The sequence below is a fragment of the Prinia subflava genome, chromosome 2 (genome assembly GCF_021018805.1).
Source record: "Prinia subflava isolate CZ2003 ecotype Zambia chromosome 2, Cam_Psub_1.2, whole genome shotgun sequence".
NCBI lineage: Eukaryota > Metazoa > Chordata > Aves > Passeriformes > Cisticolidae > Prinia > Prinia subflava.
This window is the reverse complement of record NC_086248.1, coordinates 79,575,076-79,598,759: the sequence shown is the minus strand read 5'-3', so window position 1 is coordinate 79,598,759 and position 23,684 is coordinate 79,575,076. Positions and strand designations below refer to the sequence as shown.

At 38.6% G+C, this 23,684-nt stretch overlaps 1 protein-coding gene across 1 annotated transcript in view; it reads left to right on the top strand.

The window, feature by feature from the left end:
- Window positions 1–1,895: 1,895 nt before the first annotated feature.
- SYT14 (synaptotagmin 14) overlaps window positions 1,896–23,684 on the top strand; it is an 88,145-nt gene continuing 66,356 nt past the window's right edge. The window contains exons 1-2 of the mRNA XM_063390744.1: window positions 1,896–1,992; window positions 13,970–14,017. Coding sequence (XP_063246814.1) covers window positions 1,980–1,992; window positions 13,970–14,017 — 61 coding nt within the window. The 5' untranslated portion in view covers window positions 1,896–1,979. The remainder of the gene's footprint in view (window positions 1,993–13,969; window positions 14,018–23,684) is intronic.

Sequence of the window (23,684 nt, the reverse complement as noted above, 5' to 3'; positions counted from 1 at the left end):
AAGCTTCGGGGCTGGAACATTTTCTAGGTGCAGGAGAGATGCAAAGACATGGATGGAAGAGGAAGAACAGCAAATCATTAGGGTATTTGAAGTAAATGTCAGTGCTGGTACAGAGAAATATATTTGCCATTAAGCTCTGCTGACATTTTCTCTTTGAAACCTTTTTTACTGTTGGTTCTGGTCTGGACATATGTTTGTCATTTGGGACTTGTATTTTTCAGGACAGCCATTTTGCTCAGACTGACTGTGCTTTTAAATGTCTCACTTTTAAGTTTGTGGGGTTTTGTTTGTTTGTTTGTTTTTCCTGAAGGGAAGAACAAATTTGAGAAAACACATTGATTTTTCTATATGACAAAAGATTTCTGAAGGCTGTGAGGCTGAAGGGGATTAATGCTTCCAGAGTTTGAACAGTGACTAAATATTTGGCAGAAAGATGATACTGGTACAAAAGGTATTCCTCCTTACCATCTTATGAAAATATTCCTATGTTTGGCCAGTCTACCCATGTATTAAAAACCTGTTTGCATGAAGTAATGGAGCTTTATAGCTCCAAATGGTACCAGAACTTTCTGTCACAGCAACAGAATCTGATGTACATCCTACATCCTGTAAAAGATTACAATGTAAAATCCATAATACAAGCTATCTGCTCAGCTGTTTTCTCTATTAGTTGCAGGACCCATGCATGGTTTGCCTCACACGTCCTTCTGGATCCTTGTGGTAAACGCTGCAGGGCCTTGCCTTTGTCTCTTTGCTCTGTGATGAAGAGCCCTGTCCTCTTTGCTCACTGTGATGATCCTTTTGCCACTTCTGGGAGGCGAGGAGGAGAGTGTAGAATAAGGATGCCCTGACTGGGACAACAACTGCAGAACTCCAGGGAAAGAGGGGCTGGTGCAAGTACAAGAGAGCTGAGGAAAAGGCATGGAAGGGAGAGGAAGAACCTGTGGTGGATGGGACAGAGGAAGGAGTAGCAACAGAAGCTCCAACGCACCTTGACCTGCTCCGACAGGTCCACAGTCTTCTTATGGTGGTGGCCCCAGGGCTGGATGTGGTATTCTAGGTGTGTTCTCATAAGAGTGGAATAGAGGGGGAGAATCCACTCCCTTTAAACTTGCCTCCAAAAGCCAGTTTCAGTATAGCATTTTAAAAGAAAGGGAAAAGAATCCAGGAAAAGACAATCTGTAGAGGCAGTACCAGTGCTGCCACAAGCAGCTCTGTGCAGTTATGAATGTGATTAGTTAATTTAATGAACCAAGCTGGTTTGATCACAACCTGTGAGTGTTTGGTCTGTTCGGCCTGGAGGACACTGAGGGGAGACCTCACTGCAGTTACACCTTCCTCGTGAGGGCAAGGGGAGAGGCAGGCACTGATCTCTCTGTGGTGCCCAGTGACAGGACTGAGGGAATGGCCTGACGCTGTGTCAGGGCAGGTTTAGATCGGATATCGGGAAAAGGTTCTTCACCCAGAGGGTGGTTGGACACTGGCTCAGGTTCCCCGGGGCAGTGGTCACAGCACCAAGCCTGGCAGAACTCAGAAAGCTTTTGGACAATGCTCTCAGGCACACGGCGTGACTCTTGGTGCGTCTTGTGCAGAGCCAGGACTTGGACTGGCGGATCCATTTGGGTCGCTTCCAGCTCAGGATATTCTGTGATTTTGTGAAGCACGGCTTTGCTGACCGACACTTCGTGCCCTCAGAGCTTTGGGGTTTATTTCAGCCTTGGGAAGGAAACCCAGGGAACAGCACCGCGGACAGCTTCCCTCGGCGGGCAGCCTTGGCGCCGGGGCCGTGAGGGCTGAGGGCTGCCCGAGGGCTGCCGGCGGCGGGCGGGCCCGGGCGGTGGCGGGGGGAGTGACGCGCGCGGCCCCGCCCCGCCCCCGCCCCGCCCCTCCCGCCGCTCCCGCCTGGCAGCCGCGGCGCCCGGCAGCGCCTCTGCTGCGTGCGCTCGCTCCGCTTGGTACGGCCCACCCCGCCGGGGATCATGGCGATTGATGGTAAGTAGGCCAATAACCGGCTCCTCTCTCTCGCCCCGAACCGCTCCCCTCCCCCAGCCCCCTCCTCTCCCTCTCCTCCCCCGGGCACGGGGAGAGGGGCGGCTCCGGGGGGAGGCAGGGCTCCCACCGCGGCGGGAGGTGGGGGCGCACCGAAGCCGAGCGGGACCCCAGCCGAGGAGGGCGGCGGGGGGCGCCTGCTCTGCTCCCCGTCCCCCTCGGCCCGGCTGCGAGGGCTGCGGGTCAAGGGCTCTTTGATTCTTTGATGATGGGGGAGAGGTGAGTGGGGTGCTCCCTCCTCCCGTCTCCGTGCCCAGGAGCCGAGCGGGGTAAATAAATCCGTGGCACGGTGGCCGGCATCCTTCCTTCTCCTCCTTCTCCTCCTCCGCCGCCGCCTGCCCCGGGGATGCCGGGCGTGCGCCCGTGGGCGTCGCGGAGGGGACCCGAGGAGGACGGAGCCATCCATCCCCCGTGCCGTGAGCCGCCCTTGCTCCGGCGGGAGGCGGGGGCGGGCGGCGCAGCCCCCGGGCCGGGCTCTGCCGCCCCTGCCCGCCGCCGGGTCCCGGACCGCCCGGGCCGGGAAGGTCGGTGCCGGAGGTGCGCAGCCCTGTCCTCCCTCCCCGCAGGGACTTTGCCAACTGCTCTAAAAGTCGCTGTCACTCTCCTGGCCCCGGAGTCTCTGAAAACTGAGTCCCCAGGCGAGGGATGCTCCCTGCTCTCTGCCGGTTGCTGGGCGCTAACAGGCTGCACAGGAGCTGCTGTCCGCAGATCTTTCTAGTCATCACTTAGAAACAACAACAACAACAAAGGAGCGAGATGTACTAGACACTTGTTGGGTTTGTTTGGAGATGCTCATCTTCAAAGGCAGGGTTTCTGAGGTTTGCTTTGAATCCTCTCCTCTCAACTCTGAGAGTAATTTTACACCTCGTTAAAAAGCCTTAAAAAAATCCCAAACAAACCGAACTTTATTTCTAGCCAGACAAGGACCTAAGGTATACAGCTTCCTCTGCCGAAGTGTTTCTTCCTGAAAGCATCTGTTGTTATAACTTAAAAGATTTAGGAAAACAGTGTGTTTGTGGGGGAAAACAAACTGTTCTGGTTTGTTTCGCATGTGGGATGCTTCTCTGCTGTCAGTTTCCCTGGATTAGTAATTCAGGCCTCTGTAAGGAGAAGTTGCACTGATCAAGCAAAGCTGCGTGTTCACCCTGTTTTGGAAGCTGTGCACACTAGGAGTCTGAGCTGGCCAGCTTTGTGTTGGCTGGGTTCTTTTCTGCTGGAAAGTCTTCTTAATGTTATCAAGAAGATAGCAAAAAAAAAAAAAATCTGCTGGGTCTGGACATTTTACATAACTTGAGCTCAGAAAAAAAAAATTATCCTTCAAAATCTGTCTCTGTTTTCATTTTAGGCAGCATTATCCCAGAAATCTGTGAGGATCTGTTAGATCTGAAAATATTCACAGTATGTGAAATTCATGTGTTATATTTTCAGAGGATTTAGGGTATTATTTCTCTAAAGTTAAAGCAAATAGTCATGGATGAATACAGCAATCTAGCATTTGAAAATAATGCAACACTTCTTATTATGGCAAGACTTAGAAAACAGCTTCAGCTTCAGACTTCAGCTCTTGAGAAAACTGGGTGCATAGTTTACGTTTAGATGTGAGGTAGGATTAAAAAACATTCCAGTCATGGAAGTGGTCTGCTAGGTTTTGATGTAGGGCTCTTCCTGAATACAGCAAATACCATGTATTTTTCTGCTGTAGCCTGTAGCAGGCATGCCTTTTCCTCTTTGTTTTCAACTGACTGGCTGTAGAGTTGTTGGTAGGTGTTACAATTTTTATTCCTTACTTTGATGATCTCTCTCTCCTGTTTGTGCAACAGTATCTTGCCTCGACTGTACTTTTTAGCAACAATGTGTTCTGGCCAGCAGTGTTTAAAAATATGAATTAGATTGGGTTGAATATTAGGTCTTGAAGGCAGCATCAAACCAAGGGATTTCTAGTCTAAATTGTCAAAATATAGAATTTGCACTGTATCAAGGTAAATCTATAAATTTATTTAAGTAAACAGAGAAAATACTTTGCTCAGTTTTAAGGGCACTGCATTTAGCCAGGTTTTTAAATTTTTTTTTCTTTATTTTGGTAGAGGCAGAGAAAATAAGCAAGACTGAAAACTTCTCTTTGAAGAATAAATATTAAATAGTTCAAAACTCCTTCAAAACAGGACACAGATGGGAAGAGTGCACAAAATTAAAAGAGCTCAAATTAATATAGAATTTGTTAGCTGCTTTTACATGTTTTTAAAAATCTTTTAAAGTACCATTTCCAGTGCCACTTTTTCAGCATACCAGCTTCCAGTAGTGCTAACACTAAAGCCCAAAGTTTTTGTAAAAGTGACGCATTTTGTGTGAAGTGTTACAGAGAACCAGGGTGACACTGGCCATGGCCAGTGTCCTTTTGGTCAATGTCAGTGCTTTGTTACGCTCACTGATAGAAGTTTAAAACACAAGTATTTAAACAATACTTGTTTAAAACACAAGTATTCTTCATGTGACCAGGTTCAAAGCCCTAATCTAGTGACTGCAGGAACTGTTAGCATCTTTTTCTCTAGAAAGTTCATGTCACATTAAAACATGTTCCATTTGTATATCTTTGTAGATCAGGTCAAAGACATCCAGTTAGAGTTTACATAGGTCAGGCAATCTCAGATTTGTGAGGAAACAACAGAGAGCAACTCTATTGGAAAAATTTTGGCTCAAGTGAGTTTAAAGAATTGTATTTGCAGTTCTTATTTTCTGTATAGTTATCTTCCAAAACATAATTAGTATTTACTAGAAACTCTGGTTTATTATTTATTGCTTAATATTTCTACTTTTTCATAGGGCAGGATTAATATGGAGAGTATCACAATGGGGAGCTGCTAAATATGATAGAGAGTAAGGCCAAACTGAAAGCACTAGTAAAACCAGACTGGTTGGCAGTCTGAGATTAAAGTCCTCCCATGTACTTCTGCCCAAGCCTGGGGTCTTCTGGCAGTTTGCTGGGAGTGGGGAAGAAAGTGACTTCTGAGAATCCCTCAGCACCACTGTGGTAATGTTCCTCCTGGCAGCATTAACTTGGCTGATCTATGCTGCTTCTCCTCTTTTGGGCAATAGCAAGGCTTTGGTGCCTTCCTTAAGAGAAGTCTGTTGAATTGAGGTCTGGGTGAGGAGGAGAATGGAAACCACATTCCATTGCATGGAGGAGGGGGGTAAAGAAATGTTAAAGGTCACAGGTGGAATGTTTTATAACCTAAGCCAGAATTGTGTGTCTTGTATATCCTCATGAATCTACTTTTACCATATTTTTGGGCTGCACTTAAACATGCTGTAATCTAGGACAGGCTATACAAGTTTACATTTTTCAAGGAGGGAATACACCTGGAGATGAACCTTCTCAGACTGAGCTAAAATCTTCTTGATTTTAAACTCTTTCATATGGTTTCCATTGTGAGGAGTTTAGTGCTAAGAAATGAGAAGCAGTATTAAAGAGAATAGTGAGTGGTACAGATCAAAGGAATCTAGAGGAGAAAGAATTACAGTGTGGTGTTGTCATCTAATAAGTTATTGATAGAGTAATGAGACTAATGGACATGACGTCCCCTATTTTCCCCCTGTGCTCCTATCAGTTTAACACTTCTCCTTCCTGATGTGGAGGTCAAGGTCTTTACCAAGTACATACTTTCTGATCATTTTGTTCCTGAGTGTCTGTGAAGTGTCCTGTTCTCTCTGAGATTTCTGAGAAGATTGTTTCTCCTTCTTTTTCCCCATCTTCCAGCTGCTTGGTTTGAAGCAGGCAGCTCCACCTGTGTGTGCTGCACAGGGGTTTATTAGCTGGTGGGCTGTCCTTGTGTTCAGTGGGGTTTGTGTTTTGTTGTATTTGACTGCTGATTTTTGTGAAACATTAAATTAGGCTCTTGAAACTTTGTGACAATTTTGTCTTAAATTAGCCCGAGAATTTGTAAACAAAGGATGAGGCAGGAAGCGAACTGTTTAATTATATAACCCTCATTTCCTTGGGGAAAAAAAGACAAAAATTATGGAATGAACCTAGTTTTTGTTTATGGATACAAAAAGAAAGAGTATTTGGAACGCTGCTTCATATAGGTCACATGAAAACTATGTCTAGTTGCAAATTTCCAGAATCTAGAAAAGGAAACAACAGAGCAATGAGCTGCTTACAGAGCTTAAGTAGGAGTATCATGTGTAGCTTGTAGGCTGAATCTGGCCTGGGGAACAGTTTTATCCTGACTTCCCGGTTACCTGGGCTATGCAGGTGTCACTACAGGGTGCACTAGAAGGGTGTAAGGTGACCTGGAGATGCTCAAGTTAGCGCTGACCTGGAATGACAGTAGTGCTTCTGAATCCAAGGTGGTGTGGCCAGGGCAGGGGTTGAGCAGCGTCATCAGTATTTAATGAAGCCTAAATACAAGAAGACATATTTTGTACTTAGGCCCACTTTTAAACACTTTTTGTCAACTGTGTGGTGGATCACATGCCAAGGTATCAAATTGGATCGGCCGCACAGGATTGGTTTAATGCTGCCTTATGCTTATTCAGTGACTGTGGTGGAAGCTATTCAGTGAGTGTGGCCTGGTATTGTCATTGTAAGGATAATTTCCTGCATTGTTTGCTGATGACAGTGAAACCTTGTGCCATAGGCAAAACCACCAGTTTTCTGGTTGGATTGTCTTACACGACCAACGTTGTACTATTGAAACTATTGAAATAATGAAAGCTGGCAGGTCTCTTATCTTTTAGATAACAAAGGGGGCAGCCTTTTTTAAAAAACCCCGCCTAATCTCTAATGTTTTACAGACTTCTTTTTTGACAAGTTCCCCGTGGGCTGAGATGAAGCTATCATACTTAATATAAGAACAGTTGATGTGTTCAGAGTGAAATTTTTCTTGAATTCTCCTAATTTTTAATGCTTAGCACTTCTGCAGTTTGGAATTCTTGTCTTTCAAGATGGGCATGCAGGAAAGAAAGCACACAGTCACTACCTGCTTAAAAATGTTTGCCTGTGTTACCATCCAAATACAGGAAACCTCTTAGAAAGGAAAGAGTTTTGTCTTCTAGAGAACTTTCAACTATTTTAACCATTAGGCCTTATTTTCTCTTCAGCCTAATTTAGTTATTCCTCTTCCAGCTTTTGTAGTGAAGGATGGAAGGGATTCACAGCTGATACTTTCAAACTTTTGCCTGAATATTGTCAGGTTTTGAACTGCAAAAGGCCAAGGGTCTATGTTGCATATTACAAGTTGAGGTGGATTTCAAGTCAGCAATTAATCACTGAAACTCCTAATTTGTGTGCATTTCACTCTTGGAGATTGGAGACATTTCATGATTTCTGTGTAAATCTGTAGAATAAGAAAGGGAAATTTTGGGAGGATTTTGAAAGTTCATTCTAAGAGCAAATGAGTGTTGAGTTTGTGAACTAATAGGTCCCATTCTGCAGAGGAGAATAATCTTTGATATGAAAAGGGGTGAATTCAGTATGACTGACACATCTTACAGGTACTTTTGTTCTGTAGGCTAAAATAAGCAGTTTTCCTACCAAGTGGAATCTTTTGCAATACAAATTCTTTGTAGTAATTTCCCTTTATATCACACATTTACTGCATAACCTGAAACATTTGAAACTATTTCTATATTTTTCTCCATAGATCATAAAGTCATTTTAAAAGGAAAAATGTTTCTCAGCTTACTTTCTCTTGAGAAACTTTGCTCTAGAGTAGTGATTAGTGGTGTTAATTAAAAACTGTAAGAATTTGCTAAAAGTCATACTAATTTTTCATCCTTGTTTTTGTTGTCAGCTTTTGTTGTTGACATCTTCTTTTTTAGTTCCTGAACATTTGATAGCATTGTACATTGCTTGGCAATGTATGTTTAATCTTCTTGTCATTTTCAGTGAAGTTGTTTTCTGGTTTTCTTCTATTTTTAGTAAAAAACCAAAAATGTAGTTTTTAGGTCAGATTTGAACCATTTATACTCGATGTTTCTATTGCTAGTTATGTTTACTGTATTTCTTCATTTCTACCAGTAACACTTACATGAAGAAGTACTTGACTGAGAACAAGGTGAAATAAAGAACTTAGTAATTTTTTTAGTGCTAATTACGTTTCAGTAGTCAGAAGAGTAGGGAAAGACAAGTTTGTGGTCATTCTGGACAGAAAGGAAGCAGAGGTAATACTATTTTCATGTTGAGGGGAAAAGGTCCCAAATAACCTCTCTACTTTATGACTTAACTTAGCAAATCTGTCTCTTTTTAGCTGCTTTCAGTCCATATAGATGCTTCCATTTATTTCAGTGTGGGTAGGATTGGATGCAATATTTGTTTGAGAAACAGAAATGGCTGTGCTGTTCTTGATCAGTTGTCACTGACTGCTAATTCATTGATCAGTCATTGTTTCTGTTGATTACAAATATAATTTTAAAAAGTATTTCCTATGAAAAAAAGTTTTGATTTTTGTCATAACTTTTATAGTTGGATAACAAAACCCAAAATGTTCTTAGGACAGGTAGGTAACCTATCTTTAGGCTAAGAAATTACTAGATAGGGATCTTTTTAAATAGTGCAAGCAAAGAAGACAATCTTTACAGTAGGAGTTTGTATCAAAATCAGAACACAGATTTCTGACTTTTACTCTTCTGCACTTGAACATGTCTGCTGCTAATTTAGTCTGATAGTTATTTCCCTTATTAGTGGGTTAGACAGTGAATAATTGTTCTATATTCACCTGTTTATGTCCACCATCTGTTGTGGGGTTTTTTTCAGGTCCAAGAGTCTTAGTCTATGAAGTCACTCCTTGTATGGAAACCATTTGTGTTTTAGCCATTTTTATTGACTTTTGATCTTTGTCTGTGTCTTCTGTGGTTCTACTTTATTCTTTGAGGTTGTGGGACGAAGAGGAGACCAAAATGGCACAAAATGTAAACATATAAACAAGTATATAAAATAGCAATTTTTTACCTTACTGTCTCTTTCCTTATAAATTCAGATGTTGTTTGCTTTTTAGTTTGCTTTTTTACTAGTTCTCAGCATTCAACTTTAAACATTTCAATTTTTACTTATGCAGTATTATTTGTAGACTAAACTTGTCAATAAGTGTGCTGAAGGAATGCAGAGGTGATTTTACACCATGAGTGAGGGTTGTATGTAACCTTTTCAGGAAAAACACTGATGGAGCTGTAGGTTTGCTGTTGTGTGAAAGTCTTCGGCTTTGTTTATTTTCCATTACTCTTTTTCATTTCATTTCCATTGTTTTCCATAGTTGGCTGTGTGTTCATCCAAGCCCGGATTCTTCCTCTAAATTCAGTTTGTGGTGTGAGCCAGTTTTTCAAGTAGATTTGTTGGTATATGGAACCCAGAAGTCTTTCATTATAGCTGTCTTTTTTTAATAAATTTGTAGCATGTTGTATGAAACTCTTAACCTAAGAATGATTTTCCTGGGTCTCTTACATTCCTAGCAGAAGCATTTAGCTTTTCCACGTGCTCAGACATGGCAACATTAACATGGTGTTAGGCTTTACCACTTGTATCCTGTTTTATGTTTCTACACTGTAGCACCCTTTTCCTGCTACTCAACCTGCTCAGTGTTGTGGTTCCGCACTGGAATGTCGTGGGTTTGCCAAGGGAAAAAATAGTTGTCTATTGTTGAATAAAATGTTAAGTAAACGTTTGTTGAATGTGATCCAAACTTATGAAAATGCTAATTAAAAAACAATTCTCAGCAGGAAAGTAATTTATCATGTAAAAAGTGCATCCGAAAAATTACACCTGCTGACAAAAGGCTTTTGTGATACAGTGTAATGTTCTGCTGCAGCTATCAACATGGAATTTTTGCTGAACTGAAGAATAATGAATTTTGTACGCAGCAGCCTAAGTTGCATCACAGTTTTGCTGCTGGAATTGGGACTGTGCACCGTGTTTGTTGGTGGCATGGAATATACCCTGGCTGAGTTTATGGATGATGCCAGGGAAGGAGTGCTTAATAAGCTGAAGGACAGGGCTGGCAAGCACTCAGCAAGGTCAGAGTGGGCTGAAGGGTCCCCAGAAACTTCCACAAGGCCAGGTGAGGTCCCAGCCCTGCATGCCAGCTGCAGGCAGGCTGGCTGGGAGCACTCTGGACAGAAGACCCTGAGGATCCTGGCGAGCTGAACATGGACCAGCCACATGTCTGTGGCCTGTATGCAGCCGTGTTAGTCCAGCATGAGAGGCTGACAAAGTGCAGGGACCTCAGCAAAGCACCACTAAGCTGGGAGGGAACTTGGAGTAGCTGGCACATGAGGAGAGGTTTAGGAAATACATTTGTGTAGTCTGGGGAAATCTGACAGGCACTCCTACAGCCTTTCATTGTGCAAGGGGGTCTGAGATGGAGATGGGTTCTTAAGCTGCCCAGTGAAAGCATGTGGGGCAGTGGGCGAGAGCTACATCGAGGGGAGTCGTGGCTGACAGTAAGGGAGAAGTGCTTGCAGTGACAGGGGTGACACCCTCCCCCTGAGAGGGTGACCCCCCTCCCCTGGTGCCCAGAGAGGTCTTGGAATTGTGGTCATTGCAGAAGGGGGTTGGTTGAGGCTCAGAGGAACTTTCTGTAGCACTGGTCCTGCTCTGAAGTCTTTGAGAACACCAGAGACCATTCATTGCCAACCAAATCACTCTATGGTAATGCCTGTGCTAAATTCCCTTGATAATTATTATCAGCATCTCGTGGTGAAGTTCCAGCTAAACTCTTGAACATAGTAGAACTTGGAATTTTGAATTGTGCTGGTTTAGAAAGACTTAAAATTTTCAGTTAATACAAAATTGAGTATTCATCTTCTTTGATGTACATCTTTTCATCTTATTGCTGGCATAGACATCTTGGCAAAGAGAGACTTGGTATATAAAACCTTTGTCTTAAATTGAGAAAATTAAACTTCATCAGGTGTTTCAGCTACCTCTGGAAGACATCTGGCCATTATTTTTGTGTTAAATGTTTGAATGATTTAGATTTTTAGGATCACTTGTTAGTTCTTGCTCAGGAAAATTAAAATGTTTTGTTGAATGTTCAGTTCTACAATTATTTCATCTTTTATCATTTTTCACTTTACTTTGATTGTCTGACACTGTGAAAAGCTCTGTGTACCCAAGTGGTTTGTTTCTGTTCTCGGATTACATTTTGGAGAGAGTATTATATAGTTTTATATGCAAACTCGGTTAAAACCTTGAAGTCTTAAATAGGAGATCATGTTCATAGTCAATATGAAATGGAACTAATAATAATTTGTGTCTAAATCAAGTTTAAATTTTAATTAACCATAACATTATGGTGAACTAACACTATACTATGATAAATTACCTAAAACTAGTATTTAAAGAATAAAATTTAAGTGTGTCGGGCCACAGAACCTTTGGGATTTGTGGGCCAACACAACAAAAACCCACTATTTTCAGGCTGAAATGCTAAATTAATGGTTGGCATCTTGCTGTTGTGCAAAATGTTTCCATATTTTCAGTTTGGTTTCTTTCAGTAACTAGTTTATTAAAAGCTGAGAGAATTTTTGGGAGCTGTAAAGATGGGAAAACTTGGGTTTATTTCTTAATCCATTAATAAAAGCAAGGTGTGAATAATGTATTAGTTCCACAGTTTTGAAAACCACAGGGGAAAAGAAGAATCTGTCCAGGTCAGTTGAGGATAAAATTTCATGTCTTTAATACATTGGTTAATTTAAAATATAAAAGATGCTTTTTAAAACTTTTATATTGCTTGATGTATTTTATTTAACAGTTGATTTCCATCCAACAGTGGTTTGAAAAAAAAAAAGTAATAAATGAATCACCTATTAAGAAAAGAAATAACATTCTAGCATTTTCAAGGAAAATGAAAAGGAATAAAATCCTGACTGTATGCCTATTAAATGGTATAAATGTATTTTGTAGCCTTGTGCTCAATAAAAAGTAACATATTGGTTCATCTAAAGGCATTATTTGGTGGAACACCATCTTATATTAGAAGTTAAATGTTTGAGTAGAGATCTCTTGCTTTATAAAACAATAGGTAGCAATGTAGAATCCAAATCTAGAATTAGTATTTTGTGATATGATTTCAAACTGGTTGATTTCACCGAAGCAGTGAATATAATTAAAAGTCTATTGCTGCTCTCTTCCCTCACTCAGTTGTAGGTGAATCTTTAACTGTCTGGCATCTGTGTAATGAAAAATCCTTTTATTTTTTGCTGTAGTCTTTATTTTTTCTTCACTGCTGAATTTAAAACTAACAGGGGAAAAATCCTGGGGAGAAGACTTTCAGCTACTCTTCTGATTTATCTTTTGTACCCTGAATATGATTGCAATGACTTTAAAGAAGACTGTAATCTTCTCTCTCTGTCTGGTTTTGGGTTTTGTTTGTTTGTTCTTTAATGCCTTGTTATTGTAAAAGCAGATTATATTTTTAATTTAGTTTTTCTTATGTTTTCCTTCCAAAATCCTTTCTGAATGAAAATATTGCTTAGCTTCTAGAATGCACTGAAAGGAGGGAATTATTTTGCTATCACAAATGGCTTTTTTAAGGGTGATGACTCTACAAAACTCCTGGGATCCTCAGACTCACTGATACTTGATTTCCCATTCAAGAGTATATTTGAAGCTTGTGTTTTGTATTTCTGAGTATGTTGACATAAAATGAGGTTTCTTTTTACTTTCACATACATTTAATTTTATTTTAGAAGTCTTATGTTTTACTCCATTTATTTGATCCCTTTTATCCTTTCTCACTCCAATATATGGGTTTCTTACAGTTATTTCTTTAAAGGGTAAATTTAAGTAGAAATATGAGTATTTTCTTAAAGCTTTACAATACCATCTGCCAGTGTTACCAATTAAGAGTTTGAAGTATTGGTTGATATCATTACATGCTGTGTGTTATGTCATAATTAATTTATTATGGAATGGAGGAGAATAATAAGTGCTATGTAATGTATTTCCATATTTTTGAGATGGGGAGAATTTTGTTACCTAAAGATTGTTTTAGTGTGTTTTGAAGTGTCTGGAGCCAAGGAATGATTAATGCATATGAAACAGGTGTTTTGGGAGGTTTTGGAGCTCTGTTTTGTATTTTCATGAGATTGCAGAGGACTGGGTATGAAAACCCAGGCAGTTCCCCTCAGTTCTGCATTCATATCCATGCACTCTTTTGTTGTCAGTGGGAAAAGGCTGAGTGGGTTAGGGTGTACTTAAGAGAAGCCATAGCTTGATGTAATTTGGAATTTTAAGGTTTGATCATGGGACATATCACTCCAAAATATTTTGAGTTTAGATATTATGGGTTGGTACTTTGTTTATGAGCTGTAATTCAAATGAAAATGGTTTTTATTAAAATGTAAAAAAGCATGGTATTTCTAAGAACTATTTCATTATTCTCAAATGAAAGTCTCAAGTTCTATGGAGCTGTTTTTTTAATTTAAAAAATATCTAAAGGAGAAATTCTAGGCAAACCAAGTCTTTGATAATAGGGTTGGTTTTGAGTTGTTTGTTTGTTTTTTACCATGGCAGGTAATCATAATTTTATTTTGGCCATCTATTATAGTGGAAAATTTTTTGATATTTTCACAATTCTTCTGTAGATGTCATTCTGTAAGGTAGTTCTCTCCAAAGAGGAAATTATGTTTATACTTGGGAAACATTAGTGTGGCTTCAGTTAAGGTGCTTGCTTTTGTAATTTTATCTGTATAAATTCAGTGTGAAGCTCTTCAAACTGTACCACCATTAGCAATATTAAGCCAAAGGTACATTTGTTTTCTGCAAAGGATTTAATATATAATTCAAAAATTTATTAAGTCAATTTTCTGCATTTGTATTAATTGATGGAGTTTTGGAACTTTCTTTTTCACTGTTTATAAGCCTCATTAAGAAATGAAATACATTTTATTTGTTACTGTTTTCTAATGGTGTATTTCCACACAGGTGGAGAACGAACTTGTGGTGTACATGAACTGATCTGCATTAGAAAAGGTAAGCAATGATTTGTGAAAGTGAACTCCTTAGCTTGTGAATATTCCTGGTAAGAATTCTGCTGCCCAGTGTTATAGTCTAACTTTTTGTGGCTCTAGGTGTTGCATGTTTGTGTTGCCAAATCTTTTGATGCTGACAATGTCAACAGGAAAAAAATAGTGAAATTATAAAATTCTGATTTTTCACAAGAGGGAAAAATGTGTTCCTCCAAAATTCACTGAGTTACATGGAATTTGTTAAAGTCATTTAGCTGTGATGGGTAATCATGAAAACTTTGATCTTCTCGTTATCCAGATATTTGTAGGATGATATGATTTTTAGTAGTAATAGAAAGTTGTGAGAATGTGTTGAAAAATTGATGTAATGAACTGGCAATCTCTGCCTCTGATTTCAGGTGAGATTCTAATGATTCAAACTTCTTTGCAAACAGCTGCAACAACAGTGAGACCAGCAAATGACAGAGCAGAGCTGTGCTCCAGGGAGGGCTGTTAGAGCTTAAAGCTGAGCTGCAGTGACTGAAGTTGGAGCTTCCAGATCAGCTCAGCTGATGCAAAGGCTAGATAGTTCTGTTTGCCGTCCCTTTTGGCAGCCCTGTGCTCCTTCCTGCAGCATTGCTGTTGAATTTCTGTCTTCTCATCTGAAAGCTAATCCAAAAAAAAAAAAAAGTAAAATAGTTTCTTCAAGGATTAGTTCCTTGAATTGAGTCTTGGTTAGGTCAGAAGAGTCTCAGTGCTTTCAAAAGGGAGGAGTAAGAAAATGTGGTGGGAGAGGAGTAAAGCTGCAAGACTCCTTTGACAACCACTTTGTGTTAGACTGGTTCAATAGTATTGTCAAATCACATCATAGTCTGGGAAGAAATTTTGTTTGTCCTCTTGGTTTCCATTGCATTCACAGAGACATTTTGGTAAAATTGTTTGGGTTTTAAAACATTTATTTAGCAATGCCTAACCTCAGAATTAAGTCTACCAGTTAAAGTCAAAATAGCTTTATGGTCACAAGTCATCTTTTCCAAATATCTGTTGAAAGAATTTTTGAGTGTGTATGTGTTACAGTACTGTAATTAAGAACATTTCTCTGCTTTTCTAAACTGTGAATCATTTAGATCTTGCGTTTTAAAAATTCTTATTTTGGAGGGGAGGTGAGTTTTTTCTTTTTATTGCTGTCTCTGTTTTTCCACTGACGGATAAGTTGGTACACACAGTGCTCTGTATTCTTTCTGTAATAGATTCTGTTTATCTTTCTGAATTGTGGAACTCATTGGAATTTCAGAAAGGCTTCTGATAAACTTCCAAGATCTGTTAATCTTGCTAATCCTTATTTATTTTAGGATGATATACTGATTTTAAGAAAAATAAATTTTCTGCATTCTTGGAGACAGTGCTGTACGGTTTTAATGTTAATTGCTGGGAAGTTAAATTGCAAGATGTTGTTTTGTTTTGTTTTTAAGATGCTGTGTTATATTTGAGCATTGAATTCCACGCACTGTTAGCAGTTGATACAATAAATTAAATAACAATAGCATGGAACTTGTGTTTTAGCATTGGTGGTTATAAATTAGGCTGGGGTAAGTGTGATTAAATGAGAAATATCCTCTTGATGCCATTTATACTTGCATTATGTTGGGTTCCTTTTTAGTTCATATGAGTTTCCATGTACATTCTAACCTTGTGTGTCCCTATGTTACTGACAAATTTCTCCCTGGGGTGCATGGATTTGGTGCATTCTTGTCTGTGTTTGCTCCCTACTCGACGTGTACCTTTAAAGCAGAAGGTGCTTGCCATTGTACTGCATATCATCCAGTCGCATGGAGTTTTGTTTATTTTATCTAAGATTTTACATTTCCTGATGCTTTGATTGTCTGGCCACGGCCAGGCTCCTCAGGATTCATTTATTTGCCAGTTGTCCAGCACTGCTTGCTTGCCAGGATAAGAGCGCAGACTCAAGATCTCTACTGACATCTTGAGAATAGGAAGGCATTTCCAAGCTGAGGATTCCTGGCTGCCAGCAGTCTCAAGATGGTCGAATGAGACCTTTGAGCTTTGTCCTTTATGTCACTGGGTGCTCATGTCAAGCTTCTACAGGATGGAGTTTCCCATCTCTTGGCTGTGCCCTGAAAGCCAAGGTTTGTTTTTTTTTTTTTTGTCTCTGAGCTCACAGTAGAAGTTGAATGGACAGATTAAGTGTTCACATTGACACATGGGTAATTCTCTGCAGTCTTGTCTGATGCTGGGTAAGGTTGCAGTGTGCCCTTCTCCTTTTTCTCTGGTGTCTGTGTGACTGTGGCACCAGGAGAGTACATTCCAGCACTCCTGGCATTCATCCGCTCCCTCCTTTTCGTCAAATACTGTCTGTGAGGCTTTGAGGGCAGAAGGGTTCTCCTTTTGCTGTTTGCCTGAAAGCCTCTCGTGCTTTCTGCCAGGGGATGGTGGGTAACTGTGACTGCCCTGTGACTGGAGTTGGAGTGTCGTGTGGAACCTCTGAAAGGAACATTAGTAATAAATAGTCTGCATTATGTAACTGGAGTTATCCCAGTCTATACTTGCGCTGTGCTTGTCTGTCCATCTTTCTTACAGTCCTTCCAAGTACATGGTTGTTGAGAAGCAACTAATAGCATAAACAGTGATGTTCCATCTTATTTTTCCTGCACTGAATAGGGAAAAGGGAACAGTAAGCATGCAAGCAAGCATGTGTCTTCTATGAATAATGCATGGGAAAACTTTCCGGTTTCAAGTGGTGGAATGTAATTACAATTTATATGGGGATTATATGACTTGAAGAACACCTATTGCTGGTGGTTAATTTTTCTTTCTAGTCAGCGAAGCAACACTTTCCTAAATTGTATTTTTCTTGCCTGCCCTTTCATTTTTTGCTAGAAAAATAGGAACCTTGAAGTACGAGGTGATGAAATGTGGAAAGGGACCAGAAAGGTTTGCAAAGCTATATGTGACTACACCATTTAGCTCAAATAACATAATGAAAACTTCTTAGCTGTAGTTGAAAGCATAGCTGTAAAAGCAAAACCTAAGCCTTAAAAGGGAATGTCTGCTCCAAGATGATTCAGCTGTAAAAATGAAAATAACTTGAAACCTCACTTCTCCTGTTTTTTAGGTTTTGTATTTCTCAGATTAGTTAAAATTCTAGACTCAAAGGTTTGCAAGTACCAGTTATAATGGTCATTGAATATCTGAGATCATGGCAGTTCTAGTGTAAATACGATCCCAATATGGTATGGATACAGGAGTCAGATTTTCTACTCAAAGATGTAGCAATTGTCTGGCACAGGTCTCCTGCTGTGTCACGTTCCTGTTGTTACAGTTTTATACAGTTCACAGTTTTATAGTTGCCCAAGAGAGACTGTGGTGGGTCTCCCTGTAGGCTGCACAAGAAGGATTCCTGTACTTCTGTAGGGTTTTGTTACTTGGTTTCCTTTTAGCAGATTCATACATTTTTGAGAAGAATCTGCAAAGAGCTGATCAGGAGTAAGGAGACTAATAGGCTTTTCTGGAAAGCCTTAAAAACTAATTCTTATGTATTTTTAAAGAGGCTTTCTCTAAATGCATAAATATAAGGAGTGCGTGTCCTGAAAATGGGGGTATTTTGTGGCTGTTATATAACATCTAATAGCTACAAAATACTGAACAAGTCACTTCCCAGCTTGTAAAAAGAACTTTAAAGATCAGCTATTAGGGAATCACTGAAACAAGTGTCTCCTGTGTTCAGCATAGTTAAGTAGTTGAAGTTTTTGTGTGGTTTTATATTTACACGTTGTTGAAATCTGGAAATTGGAAAAAAAGGATAAATAGATTCTTGCTTTTACTATAAATCAACTTATTGTATGCATTCTATTATTTAATGCGAGGTTATGTTCACACATTTATTCAGTGTCTGACAATGCAAATTGAAGACTTGGCTGGGGAAGGAAGAGTCCTGCTTAGTTTTTGACAACAGAAGGTGCCAGAGTTCCTCTGAGACTACTCAGTTAACAGTTTGTCTTTTTGCTGGATATCTTCCTAGGACCCAGCTGCTTTTGAGAGAGTCAGGATATTTGTGTTATTTCTTTGGTTATTTGCTATTGACATAAAAGAATTCAGGGAACTTGAGATTAGACTTGAGAAAAATATAACTTTTTTAGCTGTATAGTGCAGCTGCAAGTCTTAACTTGGAATTAGCTGTTGTTAGATTTAATAATATTTTAATTAAGGCTGTTTCAGGTTCTGTTTGTACAAACAAGACAGATTTGTGATGAGTGTTTTTGATATTGAGCTATAACTGAAGAGACTCCTCTTTAATATATTCTGCTATGTATTCACTGTGTGACATGGAAGTGACATTAAAGGAGAAACTATATGGCCATATTATTTTTAAGTTTCTTTCACCCAACATTTTTCACTTGTTTATTTTTGAAGTAGTGCAAAGTGATACTTCTAACTCAGAAGTGTGTTTTGCATTTAATTAATGGAAATGTAGATTGAGTACCCAGGTAAGGGCTGAGTTGCACAGAGGTTTAAAATTATTTTTAAGACCTTTTTTTCTTTTGCAAGGTGTTCTTTCCATTGTTGTGGCAGTCTTGCAAACAAAGGAGATTATTCAGCAAACTGACTTTGTGACTAAGAATGGAACAGAAGTGCTTTCTTTAATATGCAAAAGAGAAGTTGCAAAAAGAGAGTGTCTTCATCTGACAATGAAAGATGTCACTTGTAATAATAATTTTGAAAAGATAAGAAGGTGTGAATTTTTGCTTTGTCAGAAGTATGTTTTAAGAAGAACTATTCCTCTTTAATGTTCTGGTCAACTATCCTTATCCATCTGCATATGTCTGAATATTAAGCTGCCAACTGCATTTAATCTAAGTGGAAAAAAGTAACATTTATTCATTAGCTTAATTTTACAGTAGAAACATTATTATGTTGAAAGTCAACTGCATCTGATACTCAAGTTATCTTACAATATTTGTAATAGTCTACACTAAGTAACTGCTTCTGGAAAAGGAATAAAATAATTTTCCCTTTTCTTCCTGCTGTCATCCAGTTGGTAGAATTACTTGTTCTTCATCAAGTAGCAAATGAGATGGTAGCAAATTTCTTTAAATTAGATAACCTCACATTAATGTAAAATGTAAATATATGTTGTTTCTATACTCATTTAGAGATTCAGATGTGGCCAGTACAAAGTAAAGTGCAGTTTCTCTTTTTACAAAGAGGAATAAAAACTCTTCATTTAGGACGTATAAACATCTAAAGCTACTTTTATAATATATAAAGAACGTAGTAATTAATACCTTTTTTCCCAAGGCTTGAAAATATTTTTTATCCCATGGATACTAAACTTCATAGACTTGGGAGATATTTAGACATATTGCTACATGTTAAAAAGAAAAAATAAAAAAAGTAATAATGTTAAAATTGACACTTGCAGAATATATATTCTGAATTTGCACTCTGTTGGAAAAGTAATCTTTATGTACATGTTTTGGATTAGAGAAAATTCAATACAAAGTAAATACTTTTCTTTGAGCTTACTGGTGCCCATATAGGAAGCAGAATATTATTTCTGTGTGTTCTCCTGTGTTTGGAGTCTTCTGGAAAGCAGCAGCTACTTAATTCCAGCTATGGCAGTATCTTTTCTTCTGTGGCAAGTTTTGTGTGTAAGAACATTGCTATATCCAAACCCTGGCGTTTCTTCACTCGGGTTCTCATGTTCGTGTAATCATTTTTACCATGCAGTACTTTGCTGCATATCCTGGTTAATTACTGTTGGATTACATGGATTGTTTCATGCTTTGTTGTTAATTGTAGTGTCTGATAGGCAAAAATGAGGTTGTAATATATTTTTATTACATAGATTATTTTTCTTTCCCTGTAGTGGAGACCTACTTTGTGATGGGTATGAACTTTTAAACCGCAAGTCTCTAGACCCCTGTGGGTCTTTAATACTTCTGCTTTGGGAGGATTATTTGAGAATACCATTAAAAAAATTATAATCACTGCTGTTCTCTTACCCACTGCGTGGATAATAGTCATGTAATATGCTATGTAATTACAACAGATTATTGGGATTTGGAGGTAATCAAGATGATTCCATGATCAGTGTCTATTCCAAGTGGCAAATGTGATGCCTCCTTTGCTGTTTCTTTTCAGAGATTTCTGTTGTGAGATACTATTTAATCAGAAATTAATTCCATGTAAGAGAGAAAAGGCATTGAGGGATTGGTAAATCAACAGGGATGGCAGGCTGACAACTTTTTTGGCACGTAAAGATTTAGGAATTAAAAGATTTCTGTCAAAAGTTTAAATCTCCATCTCAGAGTATGGCTTCAGTTATTCCTAAATTTGTTCTTAGATCAGTGGTGTTTTAGAGCCAAGGGTCCTTTTTCCTGTAATTAAATTTATCTGCAAAAGACAGTTTCAGCACGGTATTTTAGGGAAAAGAATCCTGGAAAAGACAGTCTGTAGAGGCAGTACTAGAGCTGCCACAAGTATTTTTGTGCAGTTATGAATGTGATTAGTTAATGTAGTTAACCGAGCTGATTTTACCATAAACTGTGAGTTAGAAGTGGCTGAGGTCACTTTGTCTGTTCACCCTGGAGGAGACTGAGGGGAGATCTCACTGCAGCTACAACTTCATCGTGAGGGGAAGAGGAGGGCAGGCACTGATCTCTGCTCTCTGGTGCCCACTGACAGCACCCAAGGGAATGGCCTGAAGTTGTGTCAGGAGAGGTTTAGGTTGGATATCAGGAAAAGGTTCTTCACCCAGAGCTGGACACTGGCTCAGGTTCCCCAGGGAAGTGGTCACAGCACCAGCCTGGCAGAACTGAAGGAGCATTTGGACAATGCACTTCTCTGGGATAGTGCTGTGCAGGGCTGTGCAGGGCTGACAATTGGACTTTGATCCTTGTCGGTCCTTCCCAACTCAGGATATTCTATGTTTATAGAATTGTATTTTATGAAGTAAATGAACTCTATTTGATGTAATTATTTAGTCAAGTAATTTAATTGATCATAATAAAATCAAATAAACTGAATTCATTAATGAAAATATATTCTAGAATTTCTTCCTGTGTATAAGAATTCCTGGAATCCAGATGTTAAAATGTATTTTTCCTATTAGTCCTTGTAATTAGATATTAAGGAAACAAAGGGAAAAAGAAGTTCTGCTTTGTCTCGGTAGCAGTGCATAATATCCCTCAGCCAGGGTGAAGTGACATAAACTGAATGTTAAAAAATTATTATTATTTCTGATAAATTTCCACTGCAATAGGAGTGGTAGTGGAGTTAGACCAGTTCATGATATGCAAATTCCAGTAGACTTTTCATGTAAGCAAACACAATTATTTTTTTCTTAATATGACCTTTTTTAGAAATTAACCCAAAAGTGGCATTATGTATCACTTCAAATAATGTAAGTTTTGTGTGTTCCTCAGTATTTCTTGGAAAGGACTAGTTAAAGGGCATTGTTATTCCAACAGAACCACTTTTATCCCAGTTTCATTCTGTCAAGTCTTAAAAAACTTCTGAGAGGTTTGTGTTGCTAATCTTGTTTATAATTTTTCTCATTTAGGAAATGTGGTGCTCTTTTGAGTTTTGTGTTGGAACTGGATTGAGTTGTCATTTCAAGTTCATGCTCAGTTGGAATTGCTGTCTCTCAGGGTTATATCCTGGATGCCGATACTTGAAGAGTTGAAGTACAGGTAGCCCATGTTGTGGGGACTTGTAATTTGTACTGCAGAGTGTGTAAACTCGCTGTACAACAAAGTACAAGGTGCAGGAGCAGCAAACCCAGAGGAAGGGATGTTGTAAGACTGACAGAATAAAATGTATTTAGCACACGGTGCTGGGAGATGTAGCCATCAATAGTGGGCCAAGCTAAGAAGTCTGTGATGCATAAGGAAAGACAAAATGTAAGTTTGAATTGGAGGGAGCAGCATCTTTATGCAGAAAAGCTTTAGCTTTAATGTTACCTAAATGTAACAAAAGATTTAAAAAGATTGATATAGGAAATGTAATTGTGTGTTTTAAGATGAGCTAAAAGACTTCCTGATGTTTGTTTTGGCAAAACATAGAAGAAATTGGTAAATTTTTAGAAGGGTATTACATAGTCCAGTGTTTAATATGGGAGACAGAAGAAAGAATAAAACAGGAATCATAGGATATATGTTTGGAATTTTGTCTTTTGATGTGTTCAATAAAATGTTCAGAGTTCATTGTCTGTCACTGATTCTTAGCAGGAACATCAGCTAATCAATTTTTGTCGTACAGTGGGTTTTGTTTTTTATTTGGGAAAGCATTCTAATAGTGGTGCTGCCATATATAGTTCACGTTTGTGAAACAGTGCAGGTAGTCAGGAATTTAATGTTTTAAGTCAGAATTCTAAGGCAACACTGGATAAAGTATTACCCCCATAGGTGTAGCATTTTGTTTAGGTAAGAAAGATTCTATTCACTTGTTGCTTCTTCAACTACTCCAGCAAACAGAAAGATACTAATTATGTACAAATTCACAAATTGCTGTGAAACGTTGTGTATTGAGTTTCCATTGTCAAGGAAAAGCTGTTTAGAAAGAGCATGAAATCTTAAGTAGCTTTCAAGTTCGGTTACTTACTTTTAAAGAAGAGACAATCCTAAGTAAATAGTAAAAAAAAAATTACATGTAAATTGAATTACTCCTGTTGAGTAATCAGACCTAAGTATTTCACTTATGAGCAGACTCGGGTGTAGAGGGATTTCTTTTGTTTTTTCTGTTATGACATGAGTTGTCTGTGAGAAATAAATACATCCTGTTTGAAGATAAATAATTCAAACATGGAGAAAAGGCAATCAGGGTGCAAGTCTTTTTGTTTTGTTCAGTAACCTGCTCAGCTTTTTGAAAATATGTTAATTTCTTGTGCAAGTGGCGAAGTTGGAAAGAAGTGACAAGCAAGTGAATGGCATTTGGATGAAAATGTTTTGAGCTGGACAGCATAGATTATTTTCATGGAATGTCAAGATGGAATGGTGTAAAAACTGAATACCAGTAAATCATTCTTCTTCAGGACTAAATACAAAACAACAGTCCTGTATATTTAAAAAAATTGAAAGGGCTAAAATATCTTAGATCAAGTTATTAAAAAGCCCCAAACCCAAGTTATAAATAAAAACAAGATTACGTATTAAATTTCAAATTTTTTTTGGTGTTAGGATTCTAAAGGTAATTGGCATTTTTCAGATCATACCCCCTAGTTACTTAATTTGTGTACAGAAGAGATAGTATTGCATTTGTGAATGTATAATTGAAACATCATTAAGATAACTGTGTGGCTTTGTACATTACTAGCTAAGTGAGTGGTATGATGTAGAGTGTGAAAGCTCCAAAAATTATTGACTGGATATTAAATAAAGTTTGTGGCTAGACATGTATTAAAATATTAAATGCTTTTAAATTTCGTATTAAAAATGTTTCATCTTTTTAAAGTGTCTGAGGATTTTTGTTGTTTTGCTGGTATATATTTGAAGATGTCATTATTTTCTGAAGAGTTTGAAACATCTTTTGGAAATGAAAAGTTATGTCATAACAAGGAAGTTATTATTTGAGAAAGAGGTGCTAATTTGATATTTAAGATGAAGAGATGGTAAGTTTCTGTGTTCTAATACTTCTGATTCTAGTGATAACAACAAAATGAAGTTAAAATGATG